General features: G+C 44.6%; 1 protein-coding gene across 4 annotated transcripts; it reads right to left on the bottom strand.

Moving 5' to 3' along the window:
* Positions 1 to 1,359: 1,359 nt before the first annotated feature.
* LOC113427227 (dual specificity protein phosphatase 22-B-like) lies at positions 1,360 to 19,120 on the bottom strand. 4 transcript variants are annotated; one of them, XM_026689696.2, is made up of 8 exons: positions 19,016 to 19,120; positions 18,787 to 18,880; positions 16,591 to 16,624; positions 16,093 to 16,175; positions 11,580 to 11,629; positions 8,848 to 8,922; positions 8,065 to 8,236; positions 1,360 to 2,549 (listed from the first exon to the last, which is right to left on the bottom strand). In XM_026689696.2, the coding sequence occupies exons 2-8, from the start codon at positions 18,805 to 18,807 to the stop codon at positions 2,328 to 2,330; spliced, it is 657 nt and encodes a 218-aa protein (XP_026545481.1). In that variant the 5' UTR covers positions 18,808 to 18,880; positions 19,016 to 19,120; the 3' UTR covers positions 1,360 to 2,327. The 4 variants fall into 4 exon arrangements, with proteins under 4 accessions (XP_026545481.1, XP_087827537.1, XP_087827535.1 ...); XM_087971411.1 differs by having other exon boundaries at positions 16,093 to 16,243; positions 19,016 to 19,072; XM_087971409.1 differs by having other exon boundaries at positions 18,787 to 19,066.
* Positions 19,121 to 20,879: the final 1,759 nt, after the last annotated feature.

Raw genomic sequence — 20,879 nt, 5'->3', positions numbered from 1 at the left:
GCTACAGCCCTATGGTTTTCCCACAAAGACGTTTCACTTCTCATCCAAGAAGCTTTTTCAGTCAGAACTGAAGAAGCTTCTTGGATGAGATATGTCTTCATGGAAGAACAAAGAAAGTCCAGTTGATTTTTGAAAAAACAGCACTTTGGGGACATCCAGAGACCTTGTTCATCTACCTTCTTGGATAAAAAGTAAACTTTGAGATTTGTTTTTTGAACCTTGATGAGGGGAACCAACCCAAGATATTGTCCCTATAAGATTCTCACCTCCGATTTCCCTACCCAGGCCCTTTTCTCCCAGAAACTCGGATTGTGCACCCTGTGAGACAGCAACTGGTGGGAGATCTTTCCGGCTGGGATCTAGGAATCAAATGCTCTCACTTCAGTGACGTATCCTGCCGTAGCAGCTTCGATCTGTTGGTAGCATGGTAGTAAAAGTAATCTCTGCTTATCATATATCTACGATGATTTCCTGTTCCTACCAGTGGCAGCTTCTTTTCTCTTTCCGAGCTGAGTTCCCATGTGAGCTTCCGGTGCCACTTGCAGACAAGCTGTCTGGGCTGCTTCTGAACTTCCCCCATAAGCCATTTTGACCCACAGCCAAAACTGCAGTTGCTTCTCCATTGAGGCTGCAGACCAGGAGCTAAGCAAAGGAGGCAAGGAATTTGGCTTGGGGGTTGGGGAAGGCAGTTCTTGCACACACGACTAGCTCACTGCTCAAGGTTGACTCAGCCTTCCCTCCTTCCGAGGTCAGTAAAAGGAGGACCCAGATTGTTGGGGGCAAGAGGTTGACTCTGTAAACCGCTTAGAGAGGGCTGTGAAGCACCGTGAAGCGGTATATAAGTCTAAGCCAGTGGTCGCCAACCAGTGGGCCAGGGACTACTGGTGGTCTGTGAGAAAATTTTGGTGGTCTGCAGAGAAATGTCACCCCTAAAGCACACACCCCCAAAGCAATTAAGGCTGCACAGCAACACAAGGCTGCGCTGCCCACGTGGCCCGCGGGAACACAAGGCTTCAACAAGAATAGCCACCTCATCCAAAATGGATCACGATGTTAACGAACTAAATTGAAAGGGTGGAGCTTCTGTTCAATAATCTTGCCCACAGATCCCCAGTATTAATGGCAAAATGGGGCTCCCTTTCCTAGTTAACTATTTGTGGGATCTGATGGTGGTTGTGTGAAGGTTGAAGAACAAGATTAGCGTACGGGCTTCTTTTGAACATGTGTGTGTGTGAAAATCCCTTTAAGCAGTATCACGAAGGAAACTTAGGGCAATCCGATAACATGATAGATCCCTAGATAGTTAGTAGAGAATTCCAGGCTTGGGTATTATTATTGTTCATGTAAACATCATATTGATTTATATTATTTAAGTTTATTGGTGACTTATCTTAATAATGTTCCCATCACAGTGCATCTAATTTGGGGCACTAATTCAAATTATAGTTGAAGCAAACCTAATAAAATCTGTTTCTCAGAAGCTGAAATCACTCCCAATTCTAAGGATTATTGCTAATTTTAAAAAGTTATCTGTTTCCCAAGATAGATGCTCCTGTTAACTATGTTCATCACTCCTATTCAAATCTTAAGGAAGGCTGAGCACCAAAGAATGGAGGCCTTTGAACTCTGGTGCTGGAGAAGACTCCTGTGAGTCCCTTGGACTGCAAGGCCATCAAACTGGTCAGTCCTAGAGGAGATCAATCCTGACTGCTCTTTAGAAGGCCAGATCCCGAAGATGAAACTCAAAGACTTTGGCCACCTAATGAGAAGGAAGGACTCGCTGGAGAAGCGCCTAATGCTGGGAACGATGGAGGGCAATAGAAGAAGAAGGTGGATGGCAGAGAAGGAGGAGGCTGGATGAAGTCACTGAAGCAGGCGGCATGAACTTAAATGGACTCCGGGTGATGGAACAAGACAGGAAGGTCTGGAGGAACATTGTCCATGGGGTCGCAATGGGTCAGACACGACTTCGCAACTAACAAGAACAACAATTCAAATAAAGTGTTCTCCATGTCACTTTTGAGAACATTCCTCAAGAATTTCCGAGATACTTGGCCTCTTCTCAGCCAGCAAGACACTTGGGATAATTGCATACCCTCCTCCTTGAAACTGTTAAATGACCCCATTTTTCCTTCTTGTCATGGACAGCCTCCAAGTGGACAGCAAAAGGCACTTAAGTTGACCTCTGGAGAAGTCCACTGTTGCAGCCCAACCCACAAGGAGTCTGAACACATTCAAAGAAGGACCAGAAAGGAAGGACCTGCAACAACCTCTTCATATTGATCAAAAGTAGAAGCTAAAAAGCTTCTTTCCAAATGCTCCTCTAGTTATCGGTTAGTTCCTTGGTGGTGGCCGCTGGTGCTGCTGTCACCATATCTGGTGTGTGGCTGGTGGTTGGCAGGGCCTGGAGCAGTACCGTTCCACTTGGTTTCTCCGAGTTCTATTGGTGGCTCATTTACTTTCTCTTCTCTGGGGGAGAGCAACCGCTGTAGCTCCTCTTGGTCAGGGAGGGGGTTCTTGCCATATTCCATCTGGACCCAGGTTCGGTACTGCCAAGACAAAATACCAGAGGAGCTCATAACTGAGAAGGTTGGGCCAAGGTACAGAGAGTACGTAGAGTGAAAGGTCAGTGAACAGGCTATAGTCAACTCAAGGAGAAAATGTTGTCTTTAGAGGACAGATAGGGGTCACCTAAGACCAGGGGTGGGATTCAAACTTTTTAACAACCGGTTCTGTGGGCGTGGCTTAGTTGGTGGGCGTGGCTTGGTGGTCCTGTTATTGGCTGGGCGTGGCCAACTCAATATCACTCACATCAAGGCATGCATCTCCTTGCCTGACCTTTCGTGACTGTGGGGATGCTGCAACAGTCGTAAGTGTGAAAAATGGGCATAAGTCACTTTTTTCAGTGCCATTGTAACTTCGAATGGTCACTCCACACAAGCAAAGTACCAGCAAAGGAGGGGGGAAAAAACTCCAGAGAATTCCTAAGACAGGAAGTCTAGTCCTGCCAAGAATGTAATAAGGGTTAATGGAGAGGCAGTTTCTGTAAGCAACAGAAATGTTTCCTTCCTGCCTTCCTTACAGGATTAGCCCTGTAATTTCTTCCAACAACCGGTTCTCCGAACTGCTTAGAATGTTAACTTATTCTAGCGAATAAGTGCGAACTGGTAGAATCCCACCCCTGCCTAAGACCCATGCACCCCACCCAGACATATACACTGTCTATGTCAGGGATCTTCTATCTCCATGGTCCATGGACTTCCATGGACCTGCAACACAATCACTTCCTTCCAGAACTAAACTTCTATTAGTCCTCCTAAGCCAGAGTTAAGCTGGAAGTAGAACATAGAGCACAGAATAATAGGGCTGGAAGCAACCTTGGAGGTCTTCTAATTCAACTTCCTGCTCAATTAGGAGACCCTGTACCATTCAAGACACATGGCTCTCCAAACTTTCCTTGATAACTTCCAGTGATGGAGCACCCATAATTCCAGAGGCAAACTGTTCCACTGTTTGTTCTCACTATCTGGAAATTTCTCCCTAGTTTTAAGTTGGGTCTCTCTTTAATGGTCTTCCAACCTATTACTTCCTGTCCTTGGGGCTTTGGAAAACAGGGTGACACCCCCCCTCCTCTCTTATCATGTCACCCCCTAAACCCTCTCTTCATTAGACTAGACCAGGGGTCGCCAACTTTTTGGACCTCAGCGACCACCAAACTCATCATTTTAAATCCCGCGGACCAGAGGGAAAATCCCCCAAAAAGTCTGCAGGAAAATTCCCCACTGTTTTCCTACCGATCAATTTTTCTTTATTTGGGATCACAGGATACTGTCTCCAGCTCCGTTCTCAGGGGGAGAGAGACTTTTGGCTTCATGCAAGGAAAGCAGCAGAAGTCTTTCTTTCTCTCCTCCAATTTCCACCAGAAATGAGTCTTTGTGAGATTTGTCGCACACGCAGCCTCTTGGAGCAGGAGGCCTTGCAGGGTCCCAAAGACTCATTTCTGGCGTAGTTTGGGGTAGAGAAAGAAAGATTTTTTGCTGCTTTCCTTGCGTGCAGCCAAAAGCAGAAGAAGAAAGAAGCAGAAAGAAGCAGCCTGGTGGCCAGACCAGGCACATGGGGAGAGTAGGGCAAGTTCTCCCCTCCACCCTTTCCCCCCTCCCCTCACTACCTCGTGTTGTGCGCAATGCAAGTGATGCAAGCCTTGTGTTCCTGCAGGCCATGTGGGCAGCGCAGCCTTGTGTTCCCATGCACCCTGGATTAGTCGTTTGGGGGGGGGGTGCTTTGGGGGTGACATTTTTCTGCAGACCCCCAAAATTTTCTCACAGACCACCAGCGACCACTGGACTAGACACAACCTAATTCCTGCATTCTCTCAATGTACGGTTTAGCCTCCAGACCCCTGATCATCTTAGTTGCTCTTCTTGAATAAAACAACTTTACTCAACTGCTCCCTAGTTAAAAAATAATAATAATAATAACATGCAGTCTCAGAAGCCCAATGCAGTTTCAGCATCGTCACCAAATTTCCACCCCTCTGGAACAGCCTTTGGCGAGTCTTAATTTGAACCCAGAGAGTAGCAAAATACCCTTGTCACTTTCACAAAGCCACGCGAGGAGGGCATGAGTAAAGCATCAAAACGTCAACGATAGAGAGAGAGAAAGAGGAGTTTCACCAGCACCAATCAGAGCTGGCTGTGAATTCCATTCATAGCAGCCTTTAAGGTCCCCTGATCATTAATTTCCACCAGTGGGCTCTGGCTAGTTTTGGGGGACTTCCAGTGGGAATTTTTTTAACATTTTTGTCTCTCCTGACATACCTCCTCTTCGGGTCACTGAGCCCCTACCCCCCCTCACCCCACCCCCGCCTGAAACCAGCCACAAATTGTTTTGAAACAGGAAAACACGTGGCACTTCACTACCCATTCTGGGCACTATGAAGAAGATCCGAAGCTCACTTGGTTTTTCTAATACTACCATGCCGTTCCAATCAAGCCTCATCTGGGTGCTTCATTAATTAAAGATTCTCAAAGCCTCTGAACTCCACTTTTACCCGGGGCCAGCATAAAAATTGGACTTCCAAAAAGAAAAGAAAAAAAGGAAAGTGGTTTGTTTTTGTTGTTTTTTTTTCATTTCCCTTTCCCACTGTTCACATTCTGCTTACACAATCTTGTTCGGCTTCAGATCTGCAAGCGCATAATTTGCTAGACGTTTTTTGAGGAGCTGCTCCGAACTGTTGCTGATCAGACAACGTAACACAAAATTTGGCTTTCTTTGCAAACCAGTGTTAGCGGAAAAAGCACACCCATAAAAACATATAAACACCCCCTCAAAAAAATCTCAATCTCTCTCTCTCCCCATCCTTCCTTCCCTATCTATCTATCCCTCTATTCCACATCCCTCCAGCATCTACCTGTCTACCTACCTATCTATCATCTATTTACCTAGCCCCAGTCCTCCACCATTATCTATCTTATCTTTCCATCCATCCATCCATTGATCCTTGTCTATCTGTTAATCTCTGCCTGCCTGCCTGCCTGCCTGTCTGTCTGTCTACCTGCCTGTCTGTCTATTTTAAGAAATCTTATGATTTGCAACAATGCTCATTCGGGATTTCCAAAAGAAAACTTTTTTTCACCTTATGCATAATGAATGAATGAATGTTTTAGCTATTCTAGGAATAGCCGAAAGGTGTCTTTTTTTTTTTAAGTGCCCATAATGAAGGAAAAGATAGTATGCTAGATAGAAGAATGAGAAATATTTTCACTAACTTCCTGCCAGGTACAAAAGATCAGCCCCCCCTATCAAAGTCCAATTAAACTGATTTATTACAAAACAGCCTCTACACAGGAACCCTCTCAAGTAGCGGTAAGGACTTCCTAGGGAGTTAGATGAGGGTCAGGGAACTGAATTTAGTTCGCTTGTGATTACGCAGGGATTCTAGGCTGCTTCCTCTTTTAACCCCACCTCCACTTATGCCACTCTCTCTCCTACTCTCTCTAAGTAGACATTTAGGGGAGGCTCTAATGCTTTGGGTTTCAGGGGGTGGGGCGGATTAAGCATCAGAAATCAGAGAACCTCGAGAAATGAAAACTCAGGGTATATGTCACCCACTACTGCAGGATGTGGTCAAAAATTCAAGATGTCAATCATCAAAGTGCATTTGGTTTTACATCTGGCTTGGCTTTTTGACCACGTGATTATCAAGACTTGGATCCGCAGCCCATCCTGCACGAATTAGCTACCTGGAAAAGGGCGAAGCTGAAGTGTAAATTCATTTCAGAGACTCAATGTGAAAGAGAAAGTGGTATCTCGTTCAGTTTCAGAGTCAGGAGGAGTGGAACAGCCCCAAGTCAGCCTTGTGGTTGTGACTCTAAAGGTCAACCTGGAGCTCATGATCTTACTGATCAGTGTCTTCCAGGAAGCCCTTTCAACAAGGCATGGGAAGAAGTCAACAGTTATTCAGAGGTAGACTGCCTCTAAAAGGAGCAGTTCTACTTTGGTACCACGATATATCAGGAGCTCCAGCCTTCTCCTTTTCTGTGAAGATATTAAATCACTGTCCACTCACCCTTCTACTCATTATCAAAAATCAGCAGCCTGGTGGAGTTCTATCGGACTAACAGATTTTAATGAAAAGATTATTCATCCATGGAATAGCATTACCTGAATTTTGTTTTTAAAAAACAACAACCATTTAGTACAGGGCTCTTCAACCTTGGCCACTTTAAGACCCAAAAGACTTCAACTCCCCAAATTCCCCAGCCAGTCCACAGGTCTTAAAGTGGCCAAGGTTGGACACCTTTGATTTAGTACTTAGCAAGGATGCGCTGTAGCACTGAGAAACCCTGGCTCAAATATTCAAAAATTCAGCAAATATTTGGTTTTGAGGCTACACCTGCCAGATGGAAAAGATGAGGGACCAAAAAGAAGGATGTGCCTTCCTTTCGTTGAATGTCTGGTGCTCTCAGTTACAGCCTGAAAACAGGCATCTATTCCCACACCCAATGCTTCTTTTCAAAGGCAGAAAATTACATGTTGGTAGGCTGGATGAGTGGTGATCCCAGCCTCAACATTCTGCCCTCTGGTGCCACAGACCAGCTTCCACACATACTGCATTTCTTGGGGGAAGGACATTTGAGCTGTTTGGGAGGGGGGGGAATCCCAAGCTCGGTACTTCTGCAACCGTTGTTTGTTTTCTCTGAAGTTTTTTTTTCTTCTTCTCTGCACTGTGACTCTCAGCTCCTGTTCCCACTTGGTCTCATCCCACTTCAAGCAGACTATTTTTCTCAGAAGGTCCTGATTTCGGTGGTTGGGGGAAAAAGGAAGTGAGGCCAGAGTAAATTCACTTGGCCTGGGAGAAAGCAGAGTTTCACTCCTGGCGTGGTTAGATATTCAAGATTTTGAGTTATGGGGATCTGGGTAGGAGGGTCAAAAAGAAAGAAAGTCAAGATGACAACTCAAACTATGCCATGGAATGATTTTTTTACCTGCGTTGCACACACGATGTACATTGAAATGGATGTGGCGTTGGCTGCACTTTGCAATCAAAAATTCCATGTTAGCCTACGAGGTTCCTGCTGAGTTCCGTGTTTTGATAGGAACAACGGAGGAAGCAGCGCTGGGAAATTCTCTCTGGGATGAGAGGACCAAGGCGACCCATACAAAGAGGGGACCAAAGCTTGTATGATGAGGTCCCCTTGGCTCTCTCACCCAGCCCTTACAAACCCCTGGTTACAAACATGCAAGGAAGGCACATCACACATGTGCAGTACAAGATCATGGCGTTACATAGAGCTCATGACTCAGTGCACTCATCTTTTCTTGCCTGTCGTACCAATTCACGTTCTTGCCTTACCCATCTGTTTCCCCAAAGACTTCCTAAGCATTAACTTAGTCCCCTTTGGTGAGACAGGCAGCTATATAAATGTGATAAATAAATAAGTAATAATAATAAAACAAGTCATTAATAAAAGCAAATTAATGGCTACAGAGAAGGACACAAGCGCACAAAGATTTGCCCATAAGGACTCCAGGGTCAAACAAGGTGCCCTTGGCGTGCCATACCTCCTGCAGTAACGTAGCTTCGTACTCCTGAAGCTGTTTCTGGAAGCCAAAGTTGGGGCTCACGTAGGAACGGACAACTTTGGCAGCAGCCAAACATTCTCTCCAGCCAAGGTGGGTTACCGTCATCAGGTAAGCCACCAAAATCGTGGTGCTGCGAGAAACTCCAGCTAAGCTGTGTTGACAGAAGGAAGAAACAACGGTCTTCAGTTTCCTCAGACATGGAAAATATTCACAACAGACTCAGGATTTGCAAGAGTTTTTCACTCAAGACAAACAAAAATGGCCAACTTGTAATTGCCCATCCTCACATTAGATTGTTTTATAATCATGGCTTGTTTAACGAGCCAAAATTAACTGGATTCAGCTAACTAAGCAAGACACAAGATGGGAGCCAGTGAGGTGAAATGGTTAAGGTGTCTGGTGAGGCTTGAGAAGACTTGGGTTCAAGTCCATCTTCGTCTATGGATGTGCACTGGTGGACTTTTGGGGGCTGATCAGGGAATGCAATATTTCACAAACAGCACAACTAGATCAGGGTTTTCAAACTTGGCAACTTTAAGATTTGTGGACTTCAACTCCCAGAATTCCCCAGCTAGCAGTTGTGGACTTGGTCACCTCCTAAAATTCCCCTGCCACATTTCACCATCGCCACCGCTACAATGCTTCTTAGTAAAACCACAAGATTTAAAGGTATGTCTATTTGCAGATATTTAAATTCCTAGAGTTTCCCAGGTTTTTCTGGGAAAATAACAACAACAACAAAAAAAAGGCAGGACTACATACCAGTGAATGAGACAGCCTCCACCATGCAGTCTACATTCATGAATAAACCTGATGCACTCTTTAAAATGTTGTATTCTGGATTGGAGAGAGGAAAAAAACATCACTTCCTTTGTGACTCTTAACTAAACGGTTCTCTTGACGAGCAAGTCAGAATTCAAGAAAGAAAATTCAATACACTATTGCTGTTCCTCACGACAACCCAGGATTTGGGGTGATGTTCTGGGATTAAGATCCTTCCAGGAGCCATCCTCCTCCTCTCACCACCACCCCTTATTTTTGGAGCAGAAGAGGGCTCCCAAATGCTGCCATTAATTTGTGGCAGAAGGGTCAATCCATGCCACCTCGTTCTCAACTAGCTTCTTGGAAAACCCTTTCAAAGTTCATTGGAGATTGCGAAATCTGGACTCCAAAACAGAGTGCAAAAAATAAGCACTCCAGAACAGAGTTTCCTTCTTTCGGCCCACTGCCGGGAGGCATGTTGCGATTGCACAAAAAAAAGATGGAGGGAAGAGGGGAGGAGTGAATAACCACCCAATTCTGCTGAAGAAGGACATTCTCACCAAAAATCTTTTCAGAGGGAATATTTAGCTCAGAGGAGAAGATGCTTGCAAAAACACTTCCATCTTTGGCTTCAAACGTTCGAAAGATGTCGAATTCGACATTCAAAAATGGGGTGGGGAGAGGAATTCAAAATGGAAAAAAGGAAATCAAAAGATGCCGGCAATAACTTTTCAAAGCAAAAAAAAACCAATGCTCCGCTAGGGCAGCACATAAATTTAACACATGGTTATTAACTAGTAGCCACACATTCATAAAAGGAACACAAGATGTATGTAAGTGTGGAGAACTCAGAGGTTCAAGAACTGTTTCGGTGATCTGCTGATTTCGTGTAATTAAGTTAGTTCATTTTTCTGTCTGCAAACCTGTATGGGTTGAAGCCACAACCTTGTGCATTTTTCAAACGTTCTGCCCACCCATCGGTTCAGAAGGCAGGGATCAGCATAGCTTGTCCATCGCCTGAATATTTCACCCATTTTCCTATCAATGCCACCACATCTTTTTATTCCAGGATCTCATCTGGTCAATCACACCATACTTTTTTTTTCTAGAAGTATAACAGAATTGGAAGGGACCTTGGAGGTCTTCTAGTCCAACCACCTGCTCAAGCAGGAAACCCTACACCATTTCAGACAACCGATTGTCCAATCTCTTCTTTAAAACTTCCACTGTTTTTCAGCACCGACAACTTATGGAGGCAAGTTGTTCCACTGGTTAATTGTCAGGAAATTCCTCCTTCGTTCTAGGTTGCTTCTCTCCTTGATTAGTTTCCACCCATTGCTTCTTGTCCTGTCCTCAGGTGTTTGGAGAATAGCTTGACTCCCTCTTCTTTTTGGCAGCCCCTCAAATATTGGAACATTGCTATCATGTCGCCCTTAATCCTTCTTTTCATTAAACTAGATATACCCAATTCCTGCAACCGTTCTTCATGTGTTTTAGCCTCCAGTCTCCTAATTATCTTTTTTGCTCTTCTCTGCACTCTTTCTAGAGCATCAACAACTTTTTTGTATCATGGTGACCAAAACTGGATGCAGGATTCCAGGTGTGATCTTACTAAAGCCTTATAAAGTGGTACTAACACTTCACATGATCTTGCTTCTATCCCTCTGTTAATGCAACCTAAGATTGCATTGGCTTTTTTGGCAGCCACAGCACACTGCTGGCTCATATTTATGCTCATATTGTCCACTAGGACTTCAAAATCCCTCTTGTAGTTGCTAAGTTTAAGCCAGGTAGCACCTGTTCTAGAATTGTGCATTTGGCTTTTCTCAAAATCCAACTTAATTTCCCTTGTTTGTACAAGTAGCCTGCACTTTTCTTGAAGGATGTTCACAAGTAAAATGAAACACTTGGAAATGTATTGCTTTGGGCAAGAGGTAACAGCTTTGATTCATCATCAAATAAATTATTGTTATTTAGCCTATGATGAGAAATGACAGAAGAGAAATAAACACAGACATACATGACACTCAGAAGTGCATTTTAAAAAAAATCAAAGAAATGGAAGGATGAGAACAGAACTAATACCACTCTATAAAGACTTGGTAAGGCCACACCTAGAGTACAGCATCCAGTTTTGGTCAACACACTATAAAAAAGATGTTGAGACTCTAGAAAAAGTGCAGAGAAGAGCAACCAGGATGATTGGGGATTGAAGAATGGTTACAGGAACTGGGCATGGCTAGTCTAGTGAAGGGAAGGACCAGGGGAGACATGAGAGCAGTCTTCCAGTATTTGAGGGGCTGCCACAGAGTGGAAGCTATTTTCTAAAGCACCTGAAGGCCAGACAAGGAATAATGGATGGAGAGATTCAACCTGGAAATAAGGAGAAATCTTCTGACAGTGAGAACAATCAATCCATGGAACAGAAGTTGCCTTCAGACATCATGGGAGCTTCATCACTTGAGACTTTCAAGAAGAGACTGGACTACCATTTGTCAGAAATGGTATAGGGTCTCCTGATTGGGTGGGGGGTTGGACTAGATGACCTAGAAGGTCCCTTCCAACTCTGTTAATCTGTTAAGACTGTGTGTTCTGTGTTGTGAAAATAAGGCTATCAAGACCGTCTCACTGTTCTGTCTTGCTTTCTCCGCTCAAAAAGCGATTATTTCTGAGACGGTAGTTTTACCCCCCATTACCCTCACAGCACATGGAACAATTTTGAAAGTACTTACAAGTTTTGATTGGAGGAGTCCGAAGCTGAAATGCAGAGGTAGGTCATGCCCTGAAATTTTTGTTAAAAAAAGAGAAAGTTTATGGAGCTCTATCCGTGATTCAGATAAACATCGACAGGAAGAGGCTTTATCAATTTAAATGAGGAAGTGCCATGATTGTTGTGGTACTCAACCAAACCTCCTGCTGCAATTCTAGGACAGTTTTGACTCAAAAGCATTGATACATTCTGGGGGAGCCACCCACATTTGATGTGATCTCAGTGTATTTTTTGTTGTTGTTGTTAAGTATTGCCAGCAATCCATTCAGAAATTCTAGCTGCCTTGCCTGAATGAGGAGAGAAAGAGAAAGCTTCAAAAAGAGACCAGGAGGGTTATGTTCCCTAGTTCTGACTCTATTTCCATCCTGTTTTCTTTTGGTCCCTTGCTGTTCTTGAACTGAAAGAAAAAAAGGTCCATCCAAATGACCATCGTTACTGAAGTCCTTGACGATTTGGTGCTCCTAAATATAATTTTCATTTTGGAGGCAGAGTCTCAGGACAAAAGGATGCTTCCTGAGACACAAACTTAGTCCAAACAACTCTTGTTTTATTTCAATGCTGGGAATTGTGTTCATTCCCAGCCTGTAATGAGTCCCAAATAGTTCCTCGAGATAAGCACTCACCTTTCTCTCCTTTGAATTGCTGCCAGCAACTAAAGTACCAAGTGAATTGTAAAAAGCCAAACGGAGTACAAAGTCCACACAGAGCTTCAAGGATTAATCCAAACAGAGCAAACGACTTTGCTTCCTGCAAAGGTTTCCCTACCTTTGCACCTCCTTTATACCTTATGGAAGGGGCAATCACCTCCAAGCTTTACTCCCGAGTCACCCCTTTTGTCTTAGCTGCTCTGGCCTTCTGGCAGTTCTGTGCACACGCGCACTGGGAACAAGCTCCCCTTGTTCCTCTGCCTTGCTGCTGCCAGATTCTGGAGGCTCTGGAGTCAGCACACAACTCCCAGATGGCCTTGGCTCCATCTCCGTATCGGATGCAGGACCCTCATCCAAGTCCCGCCCAGATTCCCGGAGTGGTCCCTGTTCTTCCTCACTGTCCAATTCTACTGCCATCTGCACTGGCTGCTGGCAAACCACAACAAGGATCTGTGGGAATCAAGGTTGTGGGGAAGGGGAGAAAAGGGGAGAAAAGGTACCCCCGATATCTTCTCTTTGTTGGGTTTTACTTGTACAAAAAATATTTCACTGCACCCTCTGGATGATACAGCTTACAATCATCGTTTAGGGTTGCAATGACCCTCAAAAAATGAGCTTTGGACTGTTTTTCACCCTTAACAACCATTGAAGCGTACCCTGCTCACGTGATCAAAATTTGGGCCGGTAGGGGGCAGGTATTTGTGATAATTGCTGTGTCCAGGGGGTCACATGACCCCCATTTGCAACCTTCCCAGTTGGCTCTAACAAGCAAAGTCAACGGAGGAAACTAGAGTTGCTTAACAATGGCGCTATTCGCTAAACGACTTCAGTGATTCGCTTACTAACTGTGGCTAAAAAAGTTTGTAAAATGGGGGCACAATTCGTTTCATAACCGTCTTGCTTAGGAATGGACATTTGGGGCTCTGTTGTTCTTGGGAATAGAAAGCTACCTGTAGTTACAACTCCAAGGAAGCCACCGCTCTTCTGAAATTTGCCCACAGGGCGGGGGTGTTAACGACTCTCGGACCGAATTAGCTCATTTTCTGAGTTTGCATATTGAACCTCCAGCTCACCAAACCACAAGCTAGGTTCCCACAGCATGTTATCAACCAGGAAAAGGACCTGGGCATGGTGAACTCTGAGCATGCTTGATTCTTTTGTACCAAGGTGGCTACTAGGGTTTTTGCCTGACCTGGGTTAGTGTGTTATATAACCACAGCTACACACCTTTTGCTGAAGAAGAGAGGAGCTTTCTTAGAAGAGGAGAATGGAGCTGGAAGGGATCTTGGAGATCTTCTAATCCAGCCCACTGCTCAAGCAGAACCTATACCATCTGAGTCAAGCTACAGGCCAATGCAGCTGGGTTGGGAAAAACTGAGATCCTACATCTGGGTCAATTTATTTATTAGTTATCAAATATATCTCTTGGATTTCCTCTAAGAACTGGAGGCTCTGTGTCCCATTTTTGTCATAGCATAACAGTCCTGAAGAGTAGGTTGGGTAAAGGGAGAGCATCCGGCCTATCCCAATGTGCTTCCACCGTGGGAAGGAAGACCTGGACATGGGTTAACTTAACTCTCACAATGCTGTAAGCCAAAAACGTGGTTGTGTATCAGTTGCTTAATAACTTGGCTGGCCTAACTGCTCAGGGCGCTACATAAATCTAGCCAACTATGGATCATGCAATATGCAAACAAGGGCCTACTTGGTTGTGGTGAAGACACCCAACTGGAAAGTGGGGAATGGATTCCACATGCTTTGGTCACCAACTTTGAGCCATTTCATAACTATCACTCCAGGCAAATACGGGACTTGAGAGAGGTAAGGAGCACTAAAATGTCCTCAGATAAATTTTGTATTTTCTTCACTTAGTTCAGGACAGGAACCAAACAATGGAAAAAATGGAGCAAGAGAGGAAGTACAGAGAGATAAAATCTCTTCCAAATGGAGCCTGGCACCTGCAGGTTCCATAAACACATCCATGATGGCTTCTTCACAACAGAACATAAATGGTTTGCCATTGTTTTCTTCCAGGCTGCCCTACATCTCTGACACTTCCATCACAACCTAGCCAGGTTTAATCCTCCTCATTGGCTTCCCAGTCCAGAAGGAAAGCCTGGGGATCGTAAAAGAAGACCCACAGCAGGGATGAATAGCTGCCTCAGGAGAGGACGCAGCTTCAGGACACAGTCTGGCCTTTCCCAGAGAGGTTTCCGAGTTCACATCCAGCATTTCATCTCCAGCTCAGAGGTTTGGGGAAAAGAGATGAGAGGCTGAATAGCAACAGCTAAGTCGGGATAACACAATGCAGGGCTAAAAATGTTGGTGGTAAAGTAGTCCCCTCCCTTCAGAAGGAAAGCAAGAGAGACGCACATGGGACTTAAAACATGGAATTGCAAATCTAAGGAGTTTTGGGGTATGTTGCAACTTAGGCACAACAACAAAATCATCCCGGTGGTTTAGAACATCCTCTCCCTCACAGGCCACCCACCTTCAGGAAGAGGAGGAGGAGGAGGAGGAGGAGGGGGGAGGAGGAGAAGAAGAAGAAGAAGAAGAAGAAGAAGAAGAAGAAGAAGAAGAAGAAGAAGAAGAAGAAGAAGAAGAAGAAGAAGAAGAAGAAGAAGAAGAAGAAGAAGAAGAAGAAGAACACTAGGCCAAACCCAATGCCTGGGAACCACAGCTTGTCTCGGCACTTCTTTCTCTGTGCTCTGGGATTGCCATATTACTCAATACATTCATGTGTTTCCGGTTCCTCTTCTTTTCTTTTTTCCTCCCACTCTTCTGCCTTCCTCCTCCATCCTGCTGTAAGGCTGGTGGATGGGCAACGGCCTGCTTAAATCTGTGAAGCATCCTCCTTGCGTTGCCATTCTTCACCCGTCTTCACCTAACCCAGACACACCCACACCTTCCCTTCTTTCAAGGTGAGGATTTCGGACCAGATGATAAGATGAAGCCCACCGTGGTTTATAGGGCAACGCAGCAAACCAGACAACTGCTAGTTCACGGAGAGGAATTTGGAAGCCCGTTCTTTCTGATTGGCAACCAGTCTCTGATCCTAGCCTTCCCCCAAACCGGTGATGGTCATGTTGACTCCAGCAGAAGGGAGATGTGGTCGAATTCACCTAAAGGGCTGGGTAAGTTTAGACCCTACAAATCAGTTAAGGGTGAACCAGGCTTGGTCAACCAGACAAGGGGGACAGAGTAGGAGATAGGAAAACTGAACTGTAGTCCCATCCCTGAAAGATCAAATTAGAGATAGATTGTCATGGGGAAGATCTATGGTCTCTAGGGATCAAAAACGACCGAATGGTACATAATCAAATCAGTCCTGTTTTAGGCTTAAAAGCACACTGGGTCTCTTTGGGCCAGCCTCTCTCTCTCAGCCCTAGGAATAAAGGAATGGCAACCCAAAGAACATTGCATTGAGTTACATTCCTTTTGGGAGAACGGATTATGACTCATTCAGACTTGTGGGGGTCTGCTGCCCTCCATCGGTTGCAGTAAGTCATGACGTCCATTTTCAATGTATCTTTTCTTTTATGTATACTGAGAGTATTTACACCAAGACAAATTCCTTGTGTGTCCAATCACACTTGGCCAATAAAAAGAATTCTATTCTATTCTATTCTATTCATTCATTCTATTCTATTTTCTATTCTATTCTATTCTATCCCTATCCTATTCTATTCTATTCTATTCTAAGTAGACAGATGGATGGCAACCTTAAGGAAAGGGTCTTTCAACCATCATGGAGCTATGAGTCTGACAATTGCAGGACCATCGTCTCCCCCTAGCCAAAAGGTCTCACAAGGGATTTGCTATACTCACTTCCAGCAGAGGCTTGGCATTGTTGTGCACCGAAAGAATGTGGGTGATCCCATGTTTCATCAGGTTCTCTTTGTCTTCAGCATCTGCAAAGAATGGAGTGTTTCTGAGATCCAGAAGGAACAAATGGATTGCCTTTGATGTGGACTTTGTTCTCGTAGAAGAAACCACAACACTTATAGTGGGAGGAGCCTAGTGGGCCTCTAAGGAAGTTCTGAAGAACTTCAGGAGATGCCTTGCAACTATTCAGGGTTATTGCCCCCATAAAAAGAGATAGGGCTCCAATTTTACTTCTGCAGTTGCCATCTGGATTTTGCTCGTCATATCCTATGGACATTCCTGAAACTGTTGTTATCTCGGTGGTGACTATGGATTATTACCCTGGTTCATTCCAGGCCTATTTTACCAGGCTAGATCAAGGGAGGGGAGGAGCAGAATTCCAGAACACTAATCATCATCAACATCTCCAAGAATAAAGTACTGAAAGAAAAAAAAACTTACCACTAATGCTCCCAAGGTAAAGGCCCTCCACCACCTAAGGAGACACCAATAAAGAACATGAATGCATTGTCTCCCATGCCAGAGCTAAAAAAGAAGACTTTCTGGAGTAATACTTCGTGGAAAGCAGCTGTTTTACTCCATCCTACACTAGTTAGGCCTCCCCACGAAAGGTCTTACATTCAGGGCACCCCATTTTGAAAAAGCCTCAGAGAAACTGAAACAGATGTAGAGAATGCCAACACAATATGGTGGCACCTTTCCCAACAAGCAAGAAGGAAGCTTTTGTGAGGTGCATCTGCCTTCATCGGATGTGTAAATGATGGAGGGTTTAAATTGAGGCAAGGTGGAGAGAAGAGACAGGAAGATAGGTTGGTTATGCAGATGCGGCTGACACATGAGAGAAATTATAAATATCTTATCGATCAACAATTGTAGAGTGTGGGGAAAGTTAAACATTTATATATATATATTTAAAAAACGATCAAGTAATACAAAAAAAAACACCATATACAGCACCATAGTACCATATACAGTACTTCAATATATAAAATCCAACAGAATTGGAAGGCTATAGACATAGCCACATGTTGGGCAGTGTCCTCTCCACCACCTCCCTAGCAGATGGTCATCAGAAAATCTCAATCAGTCGCTCATTGCATGAATCCATGATCTGCATAATTGTGGTTTAATATCTGGAGGTTTTTAAGAAGAGACTGGATAACCTGTCTGAAATTGTATAAGGTCTCCTGCTTGAGGACAGGGGCTTGGACTAGAAGACCTCCAAGGTCCCTTCCAGCTCTATTCTGATTGATGGTGTTGTTGCTTCAACCGCAACAATACAAGAGCACACAACCGATACAAACTCAATGTAAACCACTCCAAACTTGATTGCAGAAAGTACAACTTCAGCAACAGAGGAGTCAATGCCTGGAACGCCCTACCTGACTTTGATGTTACATCCTCAAACCCCAAAAACTTTAACCTCAAACTGTCCACTGTTGACCTCACCCCATTCCTAAGAGATCTGTAAAGGGGCATGCATAAGCGCACCATCGTGCCTACCATCCCTATCCTATTGTCCCCATTTATCTGTATCTATTTCCTGCATTCTTACTCATGTTTATACTTATACCTATCATCTTGTAAGCGATTGACAAATCAAGTCAAATAAATAAAATGAAATCGCAACGAGTTGGCTTGATACATCCCTGGAATTACGAACAGTCAAAGGGATCTTGCAGAAAAATCAGCCTGCTGATTGAGAACGATCCCTTCTCTTCTTCATTTCAACCCAGAGTGGAGAGAAATTTGAGACTGCCCCTGTATCTGGGTCAGGAAGTTTAATTATACTTCAGTGAAATGATGGCTCTTCCCGTTGTTTAGGGACACAAGTTGTAAACAAGCCTTCTGCTAGGCAGATAGTTGTGTAAAAAAAAAAAAAGTTGATTGCTTCCTTCTTTTTCTTCTAAGCTCTGCTGTACATTTTGGGGCGGGGACAAAAAAAACCCCAACCATTGGATGAATGTATAAGATTAAATCATAATGAAAATTAGAATATCTCATATAAAATGATAGAAATACAGTTAAATGAATGTTTAATAATTGATATTATATAAGCACAAGCTAGACCGATAAGATGAGAATTTATATAACATGTGAGTAATGGTAAAAAAAAAGGATAGCACAAAAGATTGTAACCAACTGACAGACTGTATGTATATAATTGAAAGAGGGTTTTATGTTTTGTTCATATGTTTGTTGTAAAAAATAAAAACTTTGTTTAAAAAAAAACCCCAACCTGAAACAATTTCTTCTTCTATCTCTTCAAGGACCTTCAACACCAGATGCCAAACTTCAACTGGTTCCTACATGTTTATTTGTTCAGATATTGCATGGTGGCACCCATATGTATTTCCCAAGCTGGAAAACCTTAAGATGGGTGGACTTCAGTTCCCAGATGTCCCCAGCCTACTGATTTTAAGAGACAACGCTGATGCCCTGATGCATGGACCAAGATGGATTGAGAAAAGATGGAGTACAATGCAAGACAGTCGTGTTCCTTTCCTGTTCCTCCCCTCTTCCCTTCCAGCTCCTGCTTATTGTTTTAAATGACCCCTCCCCCTTTCTGCAACCAAGCCATTCTGCACCCACCCACCCCTTCTTGGGGGCCCTTCCCATGAAACTCTAGGATTCTACCTTGCTCATGCCGATCCCCATGACAACTCTTCATTCTTTGGCGGGCCGGCAAGGGCAACAGTTCACTCCATTTCTCCCTCTGGTCTCCGAGACCCTGCAAAGCAAAAACAGAGGACACCAAAGAAAAGAGAAAAGGTTCTTGCAGCCGAGACTCACCCGGCTGTACCCTCCTTCAAGGAAGGAGTGTGTTGTGTGTCCAAAGGGTGTGTTTGTTCAAGGAGAAGCAAACCTGGGAATGAGGAAGAGTGCAGGGAACCGAGAAGCTGGCAATGTCTCCCACTCACTCAGGCTCCTGGTGCTTTTCTGGGCTCAGGACAGCTGTTGTCAGTGGCTGTCAGCCCAACGAAGCTTTCTAAGGTCAGCCAGGACAGAGGGAGGCGGGGACCCTGTGTGGGTTGGACCTGGGACAAGTGGTCAGTTGATTTGGGATGCCTGCATGTGGCACTGTTCCCTCTGTCCTCCCTCTCGGTCCCATAATTCACTGCAACCCGGTTGCTGCCAAGCAGAAGATCAGAATAACAAGAGTTGGAAAGGACCTCGTTGATCTTCTAGTCAGCAACCTGCAGCTCTGGAGCCGCATGCGGCTCTTTGGGCCTTCTGCTGTGGCTCCCTGTTGGGTGGTCCCACCACTGGCTGGCCCCGCCCCTCACCCTTCCCTCCCAGTCACTCTTCACCTGGTCTGAGAAGGTAAAACACAAAAGACAGAAATGAGAGGGAGGGAGGGAGGGGAGACCCATTTCCTACGGAAAACACCGGGAGCCACAAAACCTGGGTAGGCGTGGCGGGTGTGTGTCATGTGACTGGTGATGTCGAGTTGGCCACGCCCACCCAGGTTTTGTGGCTCCCGGTGTTTTCTTTTCTGTGGGAAACAGGTCCAAATGGCTCCTTTAAGTGTTTAAGGTTGCAGACCCCTCTTCTAGTCCAAGGCACTGTTCAAGCAGGGGATGCTATACAATTCTGGTTGTCGAATGGTTTTTCCAATCTCTTCTAAAAAATCTCCAGCGTTGCAGCACCCACCACTTCTGGGAGCAATTCGTTCCACGGATTCTTCTCACAGTCGGGAAATTTCTGCTTCGTTCTAGGCAGCTCCTTTCCTTGGTTATTTCCCACCCGTTGCTCCTTGTCCTGCCTTCAGGTGCTTTGGAGGTTGACACTCTCTTCTTTATGGCAGCCCCTGAGATACTGGAACACCACACTATCGTGCCACCTCTAGTCCTCCAAGACGTTGTGTTGCCCTACAAATAAGTTCTTTATGGAAGGTTCATTTTGGAAGGGGAGGGGGCAGAGAAAAGAGGACATCAGGACAGGGGCTGTTTGGGAGACCAAAGCTCTTGGTTGTTAGTTAGAAGTGGCCTGGCTGAGTGCCTTCAATCACTCCTGTCTCTGCCAGGCTGTAATGCAAATGGATCATTTTCTAGTTTCAGTAGGGCGTTGAGCTTCCCATCCTAGTACACCATGGAGAAGGGAGGGAATTTTGATATGGAATAAGGTGGGAAGGCCAATAAATTGGGGAGGAGGGCTGAGAACTTCCACCCTTGTGCTACTGGTCCACACTGTAGTCATTGCAGGAGGAAAGTCGTGCTAGTTTTAAGCTAGTCCAATATTTTGATTCTTCCTGCATTTTATCTGTCCAGGATTTTCCATTATTGATTTGGTTTTCCTCTGGAAACGGCACACTACTGGAGATGCACAGCAAAACCAAAGGAACTTGGAAAAGCTGTACACTGTATTCAAAATGTTTATCTATGAATAAAAAAAAACCTTGTACATACACACACACACAAAAAAGGAAATTGGAAAAGCTCCATGCCCTGCAACAACCATCAGGGTTCTCCACCAAAGTTCAGCAGCAACCCAGTTTTTTTTTTCATTTCCTGTCCTGGTAGATAAAGTTCTTCAACCAACATGCAGAGCAGCAAGAATTCCGTTCAAGCACTTGGGTTTCCTACCAAACTTCCTTTGGGTTTTTTTTTCCTCTTAAAGAGTTAGGTGGCCCCCAAGGTTATGTTTAAGATGCTTTCAGCTTGGTCTCCACCACGAACCATTTGGGTATATTCTATAACGGAAGGCGACAACTCATTGCAGCCAACTTG

The sequence above is a fragment of the Notechis scutatus genome, chromosome 9, assembly GCF_049901735.1.
Source record: "Notechis scutatus isolate UNSWTSFEM ecotype Mainland chromosome 9, rNotScu1.2, whole genome shotgun sequence".
NCBI lineage: Eukaryota > Metazoa > Chordata > Lepidosauria > Squamata > Elapidae > Notechis > Notechis scutatus.
This window is presented reverse-complemented; position numbering and strand designations above follow the sequence as displayed.

Bases quoted from the DNA above. Each gene is read 5' to 3' on its own strand.
- LOC113427227 (XM_026689696.2), bottom strand. From the start codon at position 18,807: ATGGGGATCGGCATGAGCAAG. The intron at 11,630-16,092 runs GTGAGTATAGCA...CAAAAATTTCAG, and splicing joins ATGCCAAGCCTCTGCTGGAA to GGCATGACCTACCTCTGCAT. The intron at 8,923-11,579 runs GTAAGTACTTTC...TCTCCAATCCAG, and splicing joins GACTCCTCCAATCAAAACTT to AATACAACATTTTAAAGAGT.